This window comes from Phocoena sinus, chromosome 2 (assembly GCF_008692025.1).
Source record: "Phocoena sinus isolate mPhoSin1 chromosome 2, mPhoSin1.pri, whole genome shotgun sequence".
Classification (NCBI taxonomy): Eukaryota; Metazoa; Chordata; class Mammalia; order Artiodactyla; family Phocoenidae; genus Phocoena; species Phocoena sinus.
Genome location: NC_045764.1, coordinates 63,601,075 through 63,617,339, shown reverse-complemented (window position 1 = coordinate 63,617,339; position 16,265 = coordinate 63,601,075). Strand labels below are relative to the sequence as shown.

The 16,265-nt window shown below is 43.0% G+C and overlaps 1 protein-coding gene across 12 annotated transcripts in view; it reads right to left on the bottom strand.

The window, feature by feature from the left end:
* Positions 1–1,526: 1,526 nt before the first annotated feature.
* The window catches only part of PARP6 (poly(ADP-ribose) polymerase family member 6), a 28,225-nt gene continuing 13,486 nt past the window's right edge, over positions 1,527–16,265 (bottom strand). For 4 of the 12 annotated variants that reach the window (XR_004348474.1, XR_004348480.1, XR_004348475.1 and 1 more), the window contains 12 exons: positions 15,948–16,043; positions 15,553–15,645; positions 14,204–14,329; positions 12,869–12,934; positions 11,857–11,924; positions 10,513–10,561; positions 10,170–10,282; positions 9,496–9,522; positions 9,331–9,403; positions 2,970–3,049; positions 2,501–2,564; positions 2,254–2,329 (listed from right to left, as the gene is read on the bottom strand). Coding sequence is in view for 1 of the 12 variants with exons in the window: in XM_032622899.1 (XP_032478790.1) it covers positions 1,799–1,901; positions 2,245–2,329; positions 2,501–2,564; positions 2,970–3,049; positions 8,548–8,617; positions 9,331–9,403; positions 10,170–10,282; positions 10,513–10,561; positions 11,857–11,924; positions 12,869–12,934; positions 14,204–14,329; positions 15,553–15,645; positions 15,948–16,043 (1,086 nt within the window). In the remaining 11 variants the exon portion in view is untranslated. Of the gene's footprint in view, positions 1,902–2,244; positions 2,330–2,500; positions 2,565–2,969; positions 3,050–8,547; positions 8,618–9,330; positions 9,404–9,495; positions 9,523–10,169; positions 10,283–10,512; positions 10,562–11,856; positions 11,925–12,122; positions 12,172–12,868; positions 12,935–14,203; positions 14,330–15,552; positions 15,646–15,947; positions 16,044–16,265 lie in introns of those variants that run through there. The other 8 variants (XR_004348479.1, XR_004348483.1, XR_004348482.1 and 5 more) reach the window with 6 other exon arrangements.

Sequence of the window (16,265 nt, the reverse complement as noted above, 5' to 3'; positions counted from 1 at the left end):
AGAATGTAGCAGTCTTTATCAAGAAGGGGTAAAGGGGGCTTCCCTGGTGACGCAGTGGTTAAGAATCCACCTGCCAGTGCAGGGGACGTGGGCTCAAGCCCTGGTCCAGGAAGATCCCACATGCCGCGGAGCAACTAAGCCCGTGTGCCACAACTACCGAGCCTGCGCTCTAGAGCCCGCGTGCCTAGAGCCCGTGCTCCGCCACTGCAATGAGAAGCCCACACACCATAATGAAGAGTAGCCCCCACTCACTGCAATTAGATAAAGCCCACGTGCAGCAATGAAGACCCAACACAGCCAAAAATAAATAAATTAATAAGTTTTAAAAAAAAAGGGGTAAAGAAGTTTAAGAAACAGCTCCTAGGGGGATGAACCATTAAGAATGGTACTTCCATGTTAAGTTCAGGCTTTGTAGTCTTAACTACAAAGCTGGTAAGATACCCAGGCAAAGAAGGTTACCTCCAAGGTAGGATGAAGGTAATGAAAGACAACAGGTAGCCTAGCACAGGCTTTATAAATCAAGAAGCTATAACAATTTAAAAAACCCTATACTTGGGCTTCCCTGGTGGCGCAGTGGTTGCGGGTCCGCCTGCCGATGTAGGGGACATGGGTTCGTGCCCTGGTCCGGGAGGATCCCGTGTGCCGCAGAGTGAGCTAGGCCCGTGAGCCATGGCCGCTGAGCCTGCGCATCCGGAGCCTGTGCTCCACAACGGGAGAGGCCACAACAGTGAGAGGCCTGCGTACAACAACAAGAAAAAAAACCCTATACTTAAAAGCCAGGCTTGTTTAATGCTTTTTGTAGTCTCTGTGCTTATATTCCTGTTTTCTTCATTAATAGCTCATAAAATATTTGGCAATATCCAACCTGTCTCTTAGAACTAACTTAGGGTTTTAGGTACACAGAGCACAGCCTAAAGGCCAGCAGAAGGTTGGCAGTGGGAATTTCAACAGGGAGATGGCTTTCACTGAAACAGGTCTCCTAGAAACAGCTGTCTTCCCTCACACTGCTATCCTTGGAGAATCTGGATTTTGTTTCATTAAGGGAGGCTTTATTTCCTTAGGATCTCTTTATAGATTTCAAGTTAGAGACCAACCTGCTTCCTGCACCTGCCAGCTCTCCCCCCACCTCTCTTATCCCAAAGAAATAGCTGCGAGGAGAGTAGGGCCCAGCCCCCAAGACACAGAGCAAGGGAGAGCGGATAGGTTTTGTGCAGAACGTAGAGGTCCTAAGGATAGGAAATCTGAGCTGCTTTGGCCTCAGTGGTCCTTTTAAACCTTGAAGAAGAGTCACCAGTGGTATTCTATATCCTTCTCAGTTTGTGTCATCTGCATAAGTTTCCTTTATCTAATCCGTTGATTAAAATGTTGACAGATCTGTAGTATACTATACTAGATGGACTTAGCTTTGACTCCATCCAACATAAATAGTCCCAACCCTCATGATATTCCACTCTCCCCACCCCCACCCGCATCTGGGGGCTTGGGGCAGGTGCTGGGCCAAGGTTAGTCAGACCACAGTGATCATATCCAATCCACAGCACCTTCCATTTTATTGTTTTATTTACAAACAGGGTGAAGTCAACTGGGAAAATCGGGTAGGGAGTCAGTCTGGGCCATCCAAATGTGGAGTGGTTCCTGGGTCAGTCTCCACCATGAAGGCCGCCTCTTCTGTCCTTTTCCTGCCCCTTGGTAATGGCCTCTTGATTCCTCAGGGCAGCCTCGGTTGCCGCTCCTGAACCCTTTTATGAGGGCAGGTGGATCCTGGGGGAACGGGGGTGGTACGAGGGCTGGGGCCCCCTCAGTTTGTGTAAACCTGAGTTCCGATCACACGCATGATTTCCTTCTGTATCTTGGGGTCCTGAGTATTAATGTTGGCATCGCCCACCTGACCATCCTCATATCTGCCAAAGATAGGGCAAGTGTGAGCATAAGAGAGAGAACAATACCAGAATAATGTCAACCAATGGAACTGCATTTAGAGGTGTGGCCATCCCATCCAAGAAGTCAAAACCCTTTCTTGATACTCTTTAGGGTGGAAGAGATTCAGCTTATCTGGTTTCCTCTCAACAGACCTTTATCTATACCCATCCCTATCCTCCAAGGGGAAAGTCCCAGTGCCAGCTCCACTCAGGTAGCCAGGGACAAGTCTCTGATAACAGAAACAGACTTTCCCAGTAGTCACATATCATTATGCTCTCACCCTCACTCCTCCAAGTAATTCCCAAGGAACCCTCCTAGACTTACACAAAGAAGAACCGTGTGCAGACATGGTCGGACACAGGGCACACCCAGATGTTCCCATGCTTCTGGAGGTCCTTAGATGTAATCACTGGGAAGAGAAGGGCCAGAAGTTATACATACAATGCTTGGGTCAGAGAGTCCAGGCAGGGAAGGGAAGATATGATGCTTCAACATCAACCTTGGCTGGATCATGTGCCAAAGTTGCACCAGAAATAAAGGTTGGGGACCCAGAAAAACAGGGACTGGGTGAGATACCTACCTTCACAAAGTGCTATACAGTTTAGATTCCGACTCTGCAGGAACCTTGACTGAATGGATCGGGTCTGGAAGAGGAGAGCAGAGCCAGGTAGATGGTTATAGCTTTCCCTAGAGAGGCTAGTTAGCTGGTAATGGTTGGGGATGGGGATTGGGATATCCAGCCACCCCCCTGAAATTTTTGCTTTCCATAATCAATCTGGATGAGTCCAGGCTTCCATCTTTACGTTTTCATGTCACTGGATTTAAACTCAGTCTCTGCTTTCATACTTATGACTGAGGCCACAGATGACTCTAGAAATGTGTTCATCTTAGAACATATCTGATTCCTTCAAATGATCTTTAAACCACCCACCACCACCACCTCCACCACCACCTCCACCACCACCATTGTTTCCCCATCCATCTCTGTAGCCTAAACTTATCCCAGAGGAAGGGTCCTGCCTCAGTGGAGCAACGGCAACTAATAATACCTGGGGGATGGTATTCATTCTGTTATATCTCTGGACCAGCTCGTCCTTGGAGGGCATCCTGTGCTGTCCTTTTCCCATTCCTGTCACAGAAAAACAAACCAGTTCATTCACCCATTCCTTAGTCAAATATTTACCGAGTGCCTACTATGTGCCAGGCACTGAGCTAGAGACACTTGGTGATACAGCAGTGAATAAAGCAAACAGTGTATCTGCCATCACAGAATTTAGTCTGATGGAGATTACAGGAAAGGAACAAATAATTACAACAGAGCATGGTAAGGGTTATGATGGAGAGAATATAGAGCACTGTGTGAGCCAGAGGAGAACTAACCTAGCCTCGGGGTTTGAAGAAGGCTTCCTGGTGACAGCTATGCTGAGAACTACAGGATTAGGAAGAGTTAGCTAAAGGAAGAGGGAAGAAGTATTCTAGGCAGAGATAATAGGATATAAAAGGCCTGGAGGAAAGACAAAGCAGTGTGCCTTAGTTTGTACCAGCTTAGTTGATGGCAGAGAAGTGGTAAGAGATGATGTGGAAGAGATAAGGTAGGATAAGATCAAGCAGGCCTCATAGGCCATGTTAAAGCAAATGGAGTTTATCCTGAGAACATCTGGGAATCACTGAAGGGTTCTAAGACAGGGAGTAACACAAGAAATGAGTCAGGAATGAGGGGCCTAGAAGAGTGGTGACATCAACACCTCAGTTGGTCAAATGCCAGGCTGAGTGAAATGAGTGGAGAGGAAGCAAGCAGAGCAAGTCAGATCTGCTCTAGTTCAAAGTTACATAAAAAGCTCTGACCAGGGTCATTCAGAGAAAAGGGAAAAAGCAGAGCAGTTAAGTGATGAATAATTTCCCACAGGTAACCACAACGGCAACTACCTTCAAGAGTCCTGCTTCCTTCAGAAAGTCCTCCCAGACTTGAGGAAGAGGTGCCAATTCACTCATTTTCACCCTATCTAAATTCATAAATCCTCCGCCATCTTTACCCCTCACTGAATAGCCCTGTTTATAACATTTATAGATTCATTCTGGATTCTTCCTACTTAGATGTGCAACAGTGCTTGTGTGCCCCTATTCCCAACTCTTTCTGGCCTATGATTAGGACCTCAGTCTCTGTATTCAGCTTTATCACAGGCCCAGCCTTATCACAGTCAGGAATGAGTCTGTGTATGAGACCATGAGACCCAAGAGGGAGACGGATGAGGATGGGAAATGATGCTATCATTGCAGGCCATAAGCAGGGCACTTATCTCACCAGTCCACCCTGGAACTTTCTATTATTACTAACTCCACACTGCTGCAAGTCTTGGTTTTGTGATAGCCACAGTATAGAAGTAGGGATGATAACCACTGGACTGACATTCTTCACTGCTCAGGCTGTCAATTCATCATGCACTCACACTGAAGCCCCGTGACAGATTTACTGCCCGAACAAAATTTAGGGCAATGAGAGCCTCAAGACTTGAATTGCCAATTTCTTTCTCCTACAGGACACCCACCACCCCTCTGTTTACAACTTCTCCATTAGCCTTAACTAGGTTTAGCTCTGCATCCAAACATGATGACTTTCTCAGCCTGGGTATTTCAGTGCACGGTTCTGAGTGAAATTCCCATTTAGGTTCTATCCCAGATGTTAAGAGAGAACAATCTGATTTCTATGGCTGGTCTTAGAGATGGCCCTTATGATATAATCCAAATCTTGTCCCATCCCAATCCTGTTGCACACTGTCCTGACCATAATGACCCAATCATCTTTGTCAGTTTTCCTGAGACCAGACACCCTGAGAACCTGGAGGCCAGAATAATCTGCTTTGTGTCCAGAGTATACACTTGTGAGAAGCTTCTAAACACGACTAAACACATAGATGGAGTTTACCATCTCCTTTCCCACTGTCCCTCATTTTAACCTGCTCACTATGGCCAAGGCATTAGGGGCTCCGCTAGTCAAATGAATGCTCTCTATTTACAATGACCCCCAGAGGGCACCCAATGTCACTAGGCTACAGATACCCTGAGGAAAAATAGAGAAAACCAGAGCAGAAAGGGGTGGAAGGAAACATACAAAGAAGACAGAGTTGGCCAAATGCTGGAGTTAACTAAAATAACTTGGACATTTACACACATCTCACCCAGTATCAGAGACTCTCACATATCTATGGGGCGCTCAGACTCAGTCATTCAAGCAAAGCCTACCCTGTGAATACAATATAATGATAAGAACACTGGCCTAGAAGTTAGGAAAACTGGATTCCAGTCCTAACTCTGCTACTTAGATCTGTGTGACCCTAAGAAAGTCATTTATCTTTTCTGTGTATCTTTTCTGTGTATCTGTGTAAAGTAATAAGAGACTGGACAAGATGACCTATAATTCCAGTAGTAAAAGCATAAGGTATTTTGTATCTATAATCAAATCGACCTTTGGAGGGAGAAGGATGGTGCTATATGATGTTTTTACGTTATCAGTACATGAAGAAAGTTAAGAAGTCAATAGAGATTCCTGGCTCCATCTAATAACGAAAGGTATTCAGGCACTCAGTAATAAACAAAGGCCAATGGGAGAGGAGAGAGGGAGAGAACAGGGAGAAAACAGACAAGAAGAAAGAATTTTGTGGGCAGTAAAAGCCAGGAGGATCTCACTACTTAGAATTAGAGCTTAATTAGAGGGAGGCTCAGGCTGGGACAAAGATAAAAATTGTGGAACCTAGACAAAGTCAAAAGAGTACCCTGATCCCACCCTGACTGTGGACCCCAGGCACAAAGAATAAGATTCATTCACACATTCAATAAATATATATTCACTGGGCCCTTACCCTTCTTGGATTAATCATAACCTTTGGTTCACAACACACTATCATTTATTTAATAGGACAATGAATACCTACAGACCTAAGAACGAAATCCAAGAACTAAAACATTAACAGTGACTTACATCTAAGTGCTCCTAACTCTATCCCAACTATCTGCCTCCACTTGGGAGGTATCCACTATCCCAAATTTTGAGTTATTTTTTTCTTTAGTTTTATCATGCACACACACATAGCTAAATAATTTTAATTTTTTAAATTAATTATCTATTTTTTGCCTGCATTGGGTCTTCATTGTGGTGTGTGGGCTTCTCATTGCGGTGGCTTCCTTGTTGCAGAGCACAAACTCTAAACGCACAGGCTTCAGTAGTTGTGGCTCATGGGCTCAGTAGTTGTGGCTTGTGGGCTCTAGAGTGCAGGCTCAGTAGCTGTAGTGCACAGGCTTAGCTGCTCCGCGGCATGTGGGATCTTCCCGGAGCAGAGCTCGAACCCATGTCCCCTGCATTGGCAGGCGGATTCTTAACCACTGCACCACCAGGTAAGTCCTAATTTTAATTTTTGAGCAACATAAAAAAGGCATCATACAGTAGTCCTCTGGGATTGCCTTTTTTTTTTTTTTACTCAACTATTATTTACTCAACATTTTTTTCCATGTTGCTGAATGCCACTGTTGGTTCATTTTCATTGATGAATAATAATTCATTGTAAGAATATATTAAAATGTATTTATCCATTCTCCTGATGATGAGCACTTGGGTTGTTTCTAAGATTTGCTGTTGCAAACAATATTACTCTGAACATTCATGTACACACCTTTGGGTGCACATATGCAGAAATGAAAATGCTGGGTCACAAGGATAAAATTTCTCAGCTTTATGAAATTTAACACCAAATGTTTTCCAAAGTGGTCGTACCAATTTATATTCCCGTAAGTGATAAAACAGATCCTGCTTATCTGCAACCTCTGGTACAATCAGAGGTATTATCAGATTTTTTAATTTTTGTGAATCCACGTAGATGCTACATGGTAAGTGATTACGGTCTTGCTTTTACTTCCTTGATTAACAGAGGATGAGCAGCTGCTCATATTTTTTGGTAATTTTTCAGTGAGATGGCTGTTCATGCTGTTTGCCTTTTTTTTTTATTGGGTTGTCTTTTTCTAATTTGTAAGAATTTTTAAAACGCATCTTTATTACTAATCTTTTATAGTTGTATGTGTTACAAATGTCTTCTGGTTTGTAACTTGCGTTTTCACTTTCTTAAGGTGTCTTCTGATGAACAGAAGCTTTTCGTTTTAATAAAGTCAAATTTACCAATCTTTTATGATTTGTAATTCCATCTTTTTCTATTCTCTGGGTGATTTTGTTTAAGACTGGGATAATTTGTTCTTTGAAAGTGTGACTTAAGACTCACTTGTAAAATTATCTGGGTTTAGCAGAAACTAACACACCATTGTAAAGCAATTATACTCCAATAAAGATGTTTAAAAAAAAATTATCTGGGTTTGGTAAGTTTTTTGTTTTGTTTTGTTGTGGCAAATTTGAAACTACTATTTCAATGTATTTTACAATTTTAGAGCTATTCAGGCTTTCTATTTCTTCTTGAATCAGTTTTGTTAAGTTATATTTTTCTAGGAATTTATCAATTTTGACAAAGTCTTCAAATCACTGGCATAAAGTTGACAGAATTTTATTAGCTTTTAAAATTTTGCTCTATCTATAGTTATATTCCCTTTTTCATTCATAATATTATTTAATTGTGCTCTTTTTCTTCTTAATCAATCTAGCCAGGTTTATCTGTTTTGTTAGTTCTTTAAAAGAATCATCTTTTGGCTTTTTTGAGCCTATCTGTTGTACCTGTTTTTATTTCACTGATTTTGGTTCTTACCTATATTAACTCCTTTCTTCTACTTTGTTTGGTTTATTCTGTCGTTAGAGACTTTTCTAGTTCTATTATTCTGGAACTAAGTGTTATCTTTATAACAGTTACAATTAATGGAGAATACTAAATAGTAATTTATAAAAATCTAGCACTGGACCCTTCATATGGTAGACATGCAACTATATGGTGGCTCACTTTTATATAGAGACTATACAGAACAAGAACAAAAGAAGACTGAAAAGGAACTCCGACATAAACTTGAAACAATGAGAGAGCTAAGTCAGATTCGTTTTCTGAGCTGGACGAAGCTGAACTCATCTCCTGACTAGAATCTGGACATTGTTTATGCCTTATCTTTGGAATAAAATGCTTCCTCTTGCATTCAACGTGACTAATATAAGAGTGTATAATTATACATAGTTTAAATTTTAAAAGGTGGTTGACAAGGAGGAGAACAATGTCTTCAGAAATGTAAGCCAGTGGAAGGGGCTCAAGCCTTCAAGTGCATTCATATATAAACTCGCATGCACGTGGTGTGTACACACACAATCTATAATGACAGGCTAATGCCAACACCAAAAATGTGTTCTCCGAAGAGCCTAGTTTCATTTCCCAGTTATTCCTTAACCCACTCCCAGGACCAAGGCCCCACAATGAATAAAACCATCCCCATGGAGAAGAGGATACCTAAGAGAAAGGGAGATAGTTTGCCTCAACTTGCAAAGAATCTAAATTCCTAATGAGAGAAAACAGAGAAAGATTATGTATCCATGATTGGGGAGAGAGCTGACACAGACCAAGTGTCCATGATGGAAGAGGAGACAGCATAGGATTATGTATTCACAAAATGGATGCAATGTAAATAGAGTCAATGTGACCACAGATTATTTCTTACCTGAGTATCCAAAGGAAATACTGGAGATGGGGCTCAGGTAGATGCCTTTGCCATAGGCTGCTCCATGCAGCTTGCAGGGAAACACCAGGATGAGCAATATGAGCCTGGGCCCACCCGTGGCTGTGTATTAGGCAGCTACAAGGCTTATCCAGCCCTCTGTCCCTCCATTTAATCTTCTCACTCGCTCAGATAACTTTAGGCACCTACTCTTGAAAAGCTGATTGGCTGAAAAGTGGATGCAAGTTAACCCCTTTGCCTGTGAAATAGTAGATATTTATGCCGTGGAGAGTGAGGAGTGGCAGAGCCACTGAGTCAGTTCCTCAGAAGACATGCTCCTGTCCCTAGGCCTTGGTATATATGCAGATCCCCACCCTCCAAAAAGGAATGCAGAACAGGCAGTCAGGAGGAGGAACAATAACTATTCCTTGGAGTCTTGCAGGGCAAAGAAATGTCTCCTATATCAACTATCTGAATGAATAGTCACATATATTGAAAAGCTCTAACAAGTTAATTTATCACAGTGGCTGCAATCAGCAATTTATTATTTCTACCTACAGCTATATGCCCATTCCTAAAAACACCAAAAAACACAGGCTAGGGTCAAAATACAACAGCCACGTTCATTCTATACATATAGTTTCAACTTCCTCCCTAGCGAAGCCTCACGGGAGGCTAGGTTTGAGGACACTGAGGCAAAAACAGTTGAGTACTCTAGAGTAGACTTCAAAACTGAGTGGGGCAGGGAGGGGGGTGGAGAGAAAGGGAAAAGGGGCACAGCCTCACCTGCAGTTTGGTGTAGGATGCATTGACCAGCCCATTGCGCAGGATCGAATGCCAGTTCTCAATGTGGGACCCACTGTAAGGCAGGGTAGAATATATGTCTCCTCATGGAATGAGGTTCCCAGGAGCACTTCCAAGACTGCCACTCCCACCCATTCTCACACTCACAGGACATGAAGATGGACACAAATAAACCTAGCAATGGATATGCACATGGATATAGTCACAGGCATGCAAGATGTGTGTGTGTGTGGCTAACCCTTACATTTTAATATACAGTCTCCTCTTCTCTCCCACACTTCAAACAGTCCCATCCTAAATCCTCAACTGCTGGTTCAGTATTTTCATTTGCCTTTTATCCTGATATCTCAAATTAAACAAATTCATCTCAAACTCAACACGATTATCACTGATCCCAAATATGGCTTCCAGTAATGAGTTCACATCTCTTTTAAGGAAAGGGTACCACCAACTCCCTTTAAGTTACCTTTAATCTCTCTTTTTCTCTCTCTCCTCTCACAACTGGGCATAAATTGCTGATTTCCTTCAAAGTAGCTTTCAAATCTATCCCTGCTATAATCTGTTCCTTCAACCACATATTTTTATATGTAAAAGTCATTTCTCCTCAACTACATCACAAGTGGCTTGAGAGTAAAGACCATATCTTACGTATCTTTATCCTCTACAGCACCTACCACAATAGCATGTAGTATCTGTTGACTGATTGGTTGATGGACATAGATAACACAAACTCATATGCCTCAAGTGAACTTGCCTTCCCACCCCTCGACATTATTTCTGCCTTATCCAGCACCCATCCCCAGCCCCGCCCCACTCCTCACTGGAAGGCAAAGGTGCTGCCATAGAGCTTCTTGGCGGTCCGGAACCGAGCCTCCTTGGCGGGAGGGCTGCTCAGCAGGAGGAACTGGTGTGAGGTGTGCATGAACTTCAGCTGCTGCCCAGGGTGGGGGTGGGGTCAGGAAAACAGAGCAGAAATGGAGATCAGGGAGGGAAGGGAGCAAACTAGGCTTGCACTGACCCCAAAGAAAGGAAATATGTGTAGGCCCAAAGACTACTGAGACAAGCCCAACCAGGCAGGTCTAGGACCAATTCAGCTAGCTGGTTTGAAGCCCCTCCCTGCCCCTCACCAGAAATTTAGTGTTTAGAGGGAGAATGGACACTTACCCTGCTGAGAGGTAGTTTGACAATGTGTGACCTGTTACTAGAGATGATCCTAGGACAAAACAGAGAAAAAACAAAAAGGTAGAATAAGTGTGTGGTTAAGCCATCCTGAACAAAGTAGCAGCCTTGCTCTGCCCCTGGGAGAACAAGCAAGGATTCCAGGGCTGTTTGAGTCCAGGACACTATCTGGATATTCCTGTGGGTGGTAATGTTTGTGTATAAAAATGTAAAAGCGAAGTTACTGACCAGGGACCAGCAAGTTACTGGGTAAACACAATGGATGAAAGAAAGAGAGAAGTGGGAGGTGGGCTGCTACATCTAGGGAGAGAAAAGGATAGAACAGAAGGTCAGCACAAGAGGTCAGCTACCAAAAAAAGTTAGAAAGGTAGGGTCTGTATTAGAATGGTGACAACTTACACTTGGGATTTAGAAACTTAGAACTGGGGCTCAGGAGCCATCCTGCCTGAGCTCAAAGGAAGGCTGAAGGCTCTCAGAGATGAGGGGAATGGAAAGCTATTGTTTGAGCTGCAGAAAAAGAACAGAAGAAACTAGAACAAACTTCCTGAGGATTTGGGGACAGACTGGGCCATATGTAGGCTGAACTTAGAGGATAGGAGAGAACAAAGGCATAAACTGTTGAGGGCTCAGCAAGGGAGTATTATCTCTTATAGTGGACATGGTGTTTTTCTTTTGTGCTTCACTCATGTACCTGTGATGCCATCCTGGATGGTCTATGCCTGGTCATTCCTCATACTAAGAGGGAGCATGTTGCATTGAGAAAGTACTAATGTCAAAGGCTGACTAGACAGAAGGAAGTAAGCTAGAAGGGGAAAGCTATGTCAGGAAAAGAGAAGAGAAATCAAGAGAACAGAAATCAAGATCAGGGAGGGAGGGCAAGGGGTGGAGGGAAGTAGAGAAAGGTCAGAACCTTTGCTAGGAGAAGGGAGTAATAATAGTGCTTCAAGGCTCTGGACAGTCCACATCAACAAGGAAGGGCTTGAGATATGGAAAGGGCACAGAAGAGGGAGACAGACTTCTCTGCATGCATAGAAACCCTAACTGAAATGAAGTGTTAATTCCGACATGCAAGCAGCACTCAAAAACCTACTGGGAAACAAGAAACACCTGAAGAGAACTTGAGACATCACATTAGAATTTGTGGGCTCTTTGTAGGAACTGAGTTCCTGTCAAGGGCAGGTGTATCAGTAAAACCCAAGAAAGAGCAGCCATAATATCTATAACCTTGGGAAGGATGCTGAAACCACCTCTAAGAGAAGGTGTAGGCTCCATGTCCGACACTATGCCCCATTCCCCCACCCGCCAAAGGATGAACCATTCTACTCATACCACTGCAGAAGAGGATGGGCCAGGGGATCCAGCTTGTCCATCTGCTTCTTGATTTCCAGATATGAGCCCTGTAAGAAAATGGCCGTAAGGTTATCTCCCAGGAGAGATGGGAGCCCTCCCACTTTCCACAGACTATCAGGGGCCCAGGGCAAGGTAGGCACTGAAGACCATACCAAACCAAGAGGAGATGGGGTTCCCACCCTCAAGGACCCCAGTCAGGTTGGGAAGACTCATAAATAAATATGAAAATGACCGAAAATGCTTACAAAACAACATGCAGGTGGGTCTCCCTCATTTTATGCAATTCCTACAGCCCTAAAAAGTTGATTATAAATCAAAATAAATAAATAAATAAAATCAATGTCCCAGAAAGATTAGGCTAAGGAATCCTGTGGTAAAACTTTACATAAAACATAACAGTCCTTCTGACAAGTAAATCATCCCTCCTGGGTGTATGTTATGTGTTAATCTGAACTGTGATATATAGGATTTGCTGAGAAGAGGCCCACCTGTAAATGTGAGTACAAATGAATGTCTATTCATGCAGAGATTGCAGACGAGGGGTGGGGAAGTCTGGTGAGAGACAGCCTTGATTCAAAGGATGGTCACTGCTCCATGTGGCTGCCCCACCCCTAGAAGGATAGAAGATGTAGGCCCCTGGGTCTAGTTCCTTACCTCCAAGCCCCCCTCCTCACCCTCCCAACCCTGGACAGAGGTCTTTCCCTCACTTCTCTAATGCCCTAAGAATTATGGAAAAAACATTAAATAGGAACAACTTGTGAAGGAATTAGCAGCAAAGGTAAAGGCTGAGAGAGACATAAGGAGTGAGAAATAGGAGTAACAGAGCTAACAAAACAGAGAACAAAGACTGGGAAGGATAAAGAGGGAAAACTAAAGAGAATACAGTGAGGGATTTGAGTAGCATCTCTACATCTTCACTCCACTTGCATGAATTTCAAACAGAACAGGGCACTTGAGTGGGCAGGCAGGCGACAGGCAGAGGGTAGAATACCTGGGTCATCTCCCGGATGGACATCACACTATCCAGAGCTTTCTGAAGTCGTTCATAATTCTTCTTCTGTGGGGAATCAATGGGAAGAGAAGAACCAGATGAACAAAAGTGGAGGAGAGTAAGATATGATGAAAAGGAGGGGCCAGATGTACAAAAGAATTCTAGGTCCCAGGGAAACAGCATAGTATGTCATGGAAAGAACACAGATTTAATGTCAAAAAGTTCTAGACTCACATGCTAGTTCTTTTTTTTACTAGCTGAGAGTAATAGGGTAAGTTACTTAACCTCTTAGAACCTCAGAATCCCTGTATGTAAGTGATGATAAAAATTCCCACTACCCTCAGAGAGATGACCTGAAGATTAAATAACGTATGTAAAGAACCTGGTATAGTGCCTGATACATAGCAATGAGAGTAATAGTGAAGCACTGTGCTGGGTACTTGTGATGGTTAATTTTGTCAATCATCAATTGTGTCAATTTGGGCCATGGGTGTGTCTGGGTGTGGCTGTGAATGGGTTTCTAGAGGAGATTAACCTTTGAATAGCAGACTGAGTAAAGGAGACTGCCATCCCTATTCAGGTGGGACTCATCTAATCAGCTGAAGGCCTGAATAGAACAAAACAGCTGAGTAAGAGGGAACTTCTCCAGCCTGCCTGCCTGGAGCTGGGACATTGGTCTTTTCCTACTTTCAGACTGGAACTGAAAAATCAGCTCTTCTTGGATCTCGAGCCTGCTGGATTTTGGATTGGAACTTACACCATCAGCTCTTCTGAATCTCCAGCTTGCCCACTACAGATCCTGGTACTTCTCAGCCTTCATAATCACATGAGCCAATTCCTTACAATAAATTCCTTTCTCTAAACATCTCCAATTGGTTCTGTTTCTCTAGAGAACCCTAACTTATACAATATTTTATATATATTATCTCCCATTTTTATAACAGTAGATATTATCTCCTTTTTACAGATAAGGAAATTGAGGTTCAGAAAGGTTAAGTGATTTGCCTAACACCATTCAGCTAGGGAGTAGCAGAACCTCAAATGGAATCAAGGTCTGTCTGGCTCCAAAGTCTGTATTATTCCCTATCATAACAGAACTAATATTAATCGTTCTCCCCTTCTTCTGAGAAACTCAGAAGTTATTATTTATCTTATATTATTAGTTATGTTTAGTTATTTATTCACTAAAACGGCTAAAGCAAGAGTTCCCAAGAAACAAGTGCTCCATTTCTTCTGTCCCCTTATTCCAAGCTGTTGGAATGACAGCCCAAAGTCTTCCACTGTCTTTTAACACCCTTGTTCCTGAGTCCTGATTTTCTTCCCAAGCAACTATACCTTAGGATTAAAGGCCAGAGTCTTGGGATCAGTGGGGTCCACCACAGAGGGATAAGGCTCAAAGATGATGCTCTTTCTAGGGGACTCCAAAGCTGCCCTACACATGGCCACCAGCAGATCCACCACCTTAAGAGAAAGGAGAGAAAGGGGGCAAAAACTAAATGATTTCCCAGTGCTGGGAGTCACACAGTACCCAGCACAGGCCTACCTTCTGGAGGTTCTCAGCATTTCTCTTTTTTTTTTTGCGGTGCGCGGGCCCCTCCCGTTGTGGAGCACAGGCTCCGGACGCGCAGGCCCAGCAGCCATGGCTCACGGGCCTAGGAGCTCCGCGGCACGTGGGATCTTCCCAGACCGGGGCACGAATCCGTGTCCCCTGCATCGGCAGGCGGACTCTCAACCACTGCGCCACCAAGGAAGCCCAGCATTTCTCTTTTTAAAAGCGAATATGAGGGGTGGAAGAGGGATGGATTTGGAGTTTGGGATTAGCAGATGCGAACTATTATATATGGAATGAATAAACAACAAGGTCCTACTGTATAACACAGGGAACTATATTCAATATCCTCTGATAAACCATAATGGAAAAGAATTATGAAAATGGATGTATATATATGTATAACTGAATCACTTTGCTCTAAAGCAGAAATTAACACATTATAAATCAACTATATTTTAATAAAATTAAAAAGACAAATGTTTATGACTTTTTCATTAGAAAATATAACCTCATTATAAAAATTCAAGAACAATGTTTAAAACGGTGATTAAAAAAAGAGAAAAATCATCCCCTTGCCCCCAAATCTCACTCCTCACAGGTAACTACTGCTAAGTTTGATGTATATTCTTCCAGATATTTCCCCTACAGAAACTGTTATTTTATTATATAGGCAATAAAAAAAAAAGAATTGTATTATACATACTGTTGTGTTTTCTTTTTTATATATGCTATAATTTTCTATCCAAAAATTTCTACTGCAAAGGACATACCATCATTCTTTAACTGGACCCTGTACAGAGGGGCTTGTATCCATTTTTTTTTTTAAACCTATTATGAACAATACTAGGGAATTCCCTGGAGGTCCAGTGGTTAGGACTCTGCGCTTTCACTGCCCAGGGCACAGGTTCAAATCCTGGTCGGGGAACTAAGATCCTGTAAGCCACGTGGCGCAGCCAAAAAATAAATAAGTAAAATATTTTTAAAAACCCACTATAGTGGGGTTTTTTTATACTATAGTGAACATCCTTACATAGAAAAGCATTTCTGGAGATTAAATTCCAAGCAGTGAAACTGCTGTGTTCCCCAGCCTTTCTTGATCCCAATTCCCCAGCAGCTTTTCCCTCCCCCATACCTCTGCTCCAGTGGCCACCTCCTCTGCAGCTCCAGACATGACTCCCAAGGTGTAGAAGGAGAAAACACACAGTTCACGAGTACAGACGGCTGGCTGAATGGACATATTAAAGAGATGGTGGTGGCAGGAGGTGTCCAATAATAAGGTATCATAGTGCAAGAGGGGTGCCTGATCTCAGACAACTCTAGATTGATATTCACATATCCTCATCTTTCCAAATAGGACTGCTGAGATTTGCTTTCTGAGAAAAACAATTATTTCTAGAGTCTCAAGGAGTGTGGACAGAATTCTACCTTTACCATAGATCCAGGAAGAAAGGAAAAATGGAGAGATGAGGAATTAAGGGGCCTCAGCTAAGGGTGCAAGAAAGAGGGTCACGAAATAGAGGCATATACCTTGAGCATGGACCCATTCTGGAAGACATGCTGCTCATCACACACCACGCAGTACTCGTTCAATGTTGGAATCCTCTGCTCTGCATATTTCATGATCTGAGGAGAGAAGAGATTCTACTTATCTTTTGGAAGCCCAGACCCAGATGTAGGAAATAATCTGAACTTCTTTTCCAGTTACTCTCCTACCTCCCAGCCCTGTGCCTAAGGTAGAATCTGTTCTTGGATCCTGCACTTAGTTAAACTGATAGCCTAACTCTAGAGCTAAGACTATATAGTATAATAAAAATAAGATCAGCCATGGTAGAAGACCTGGGTTAA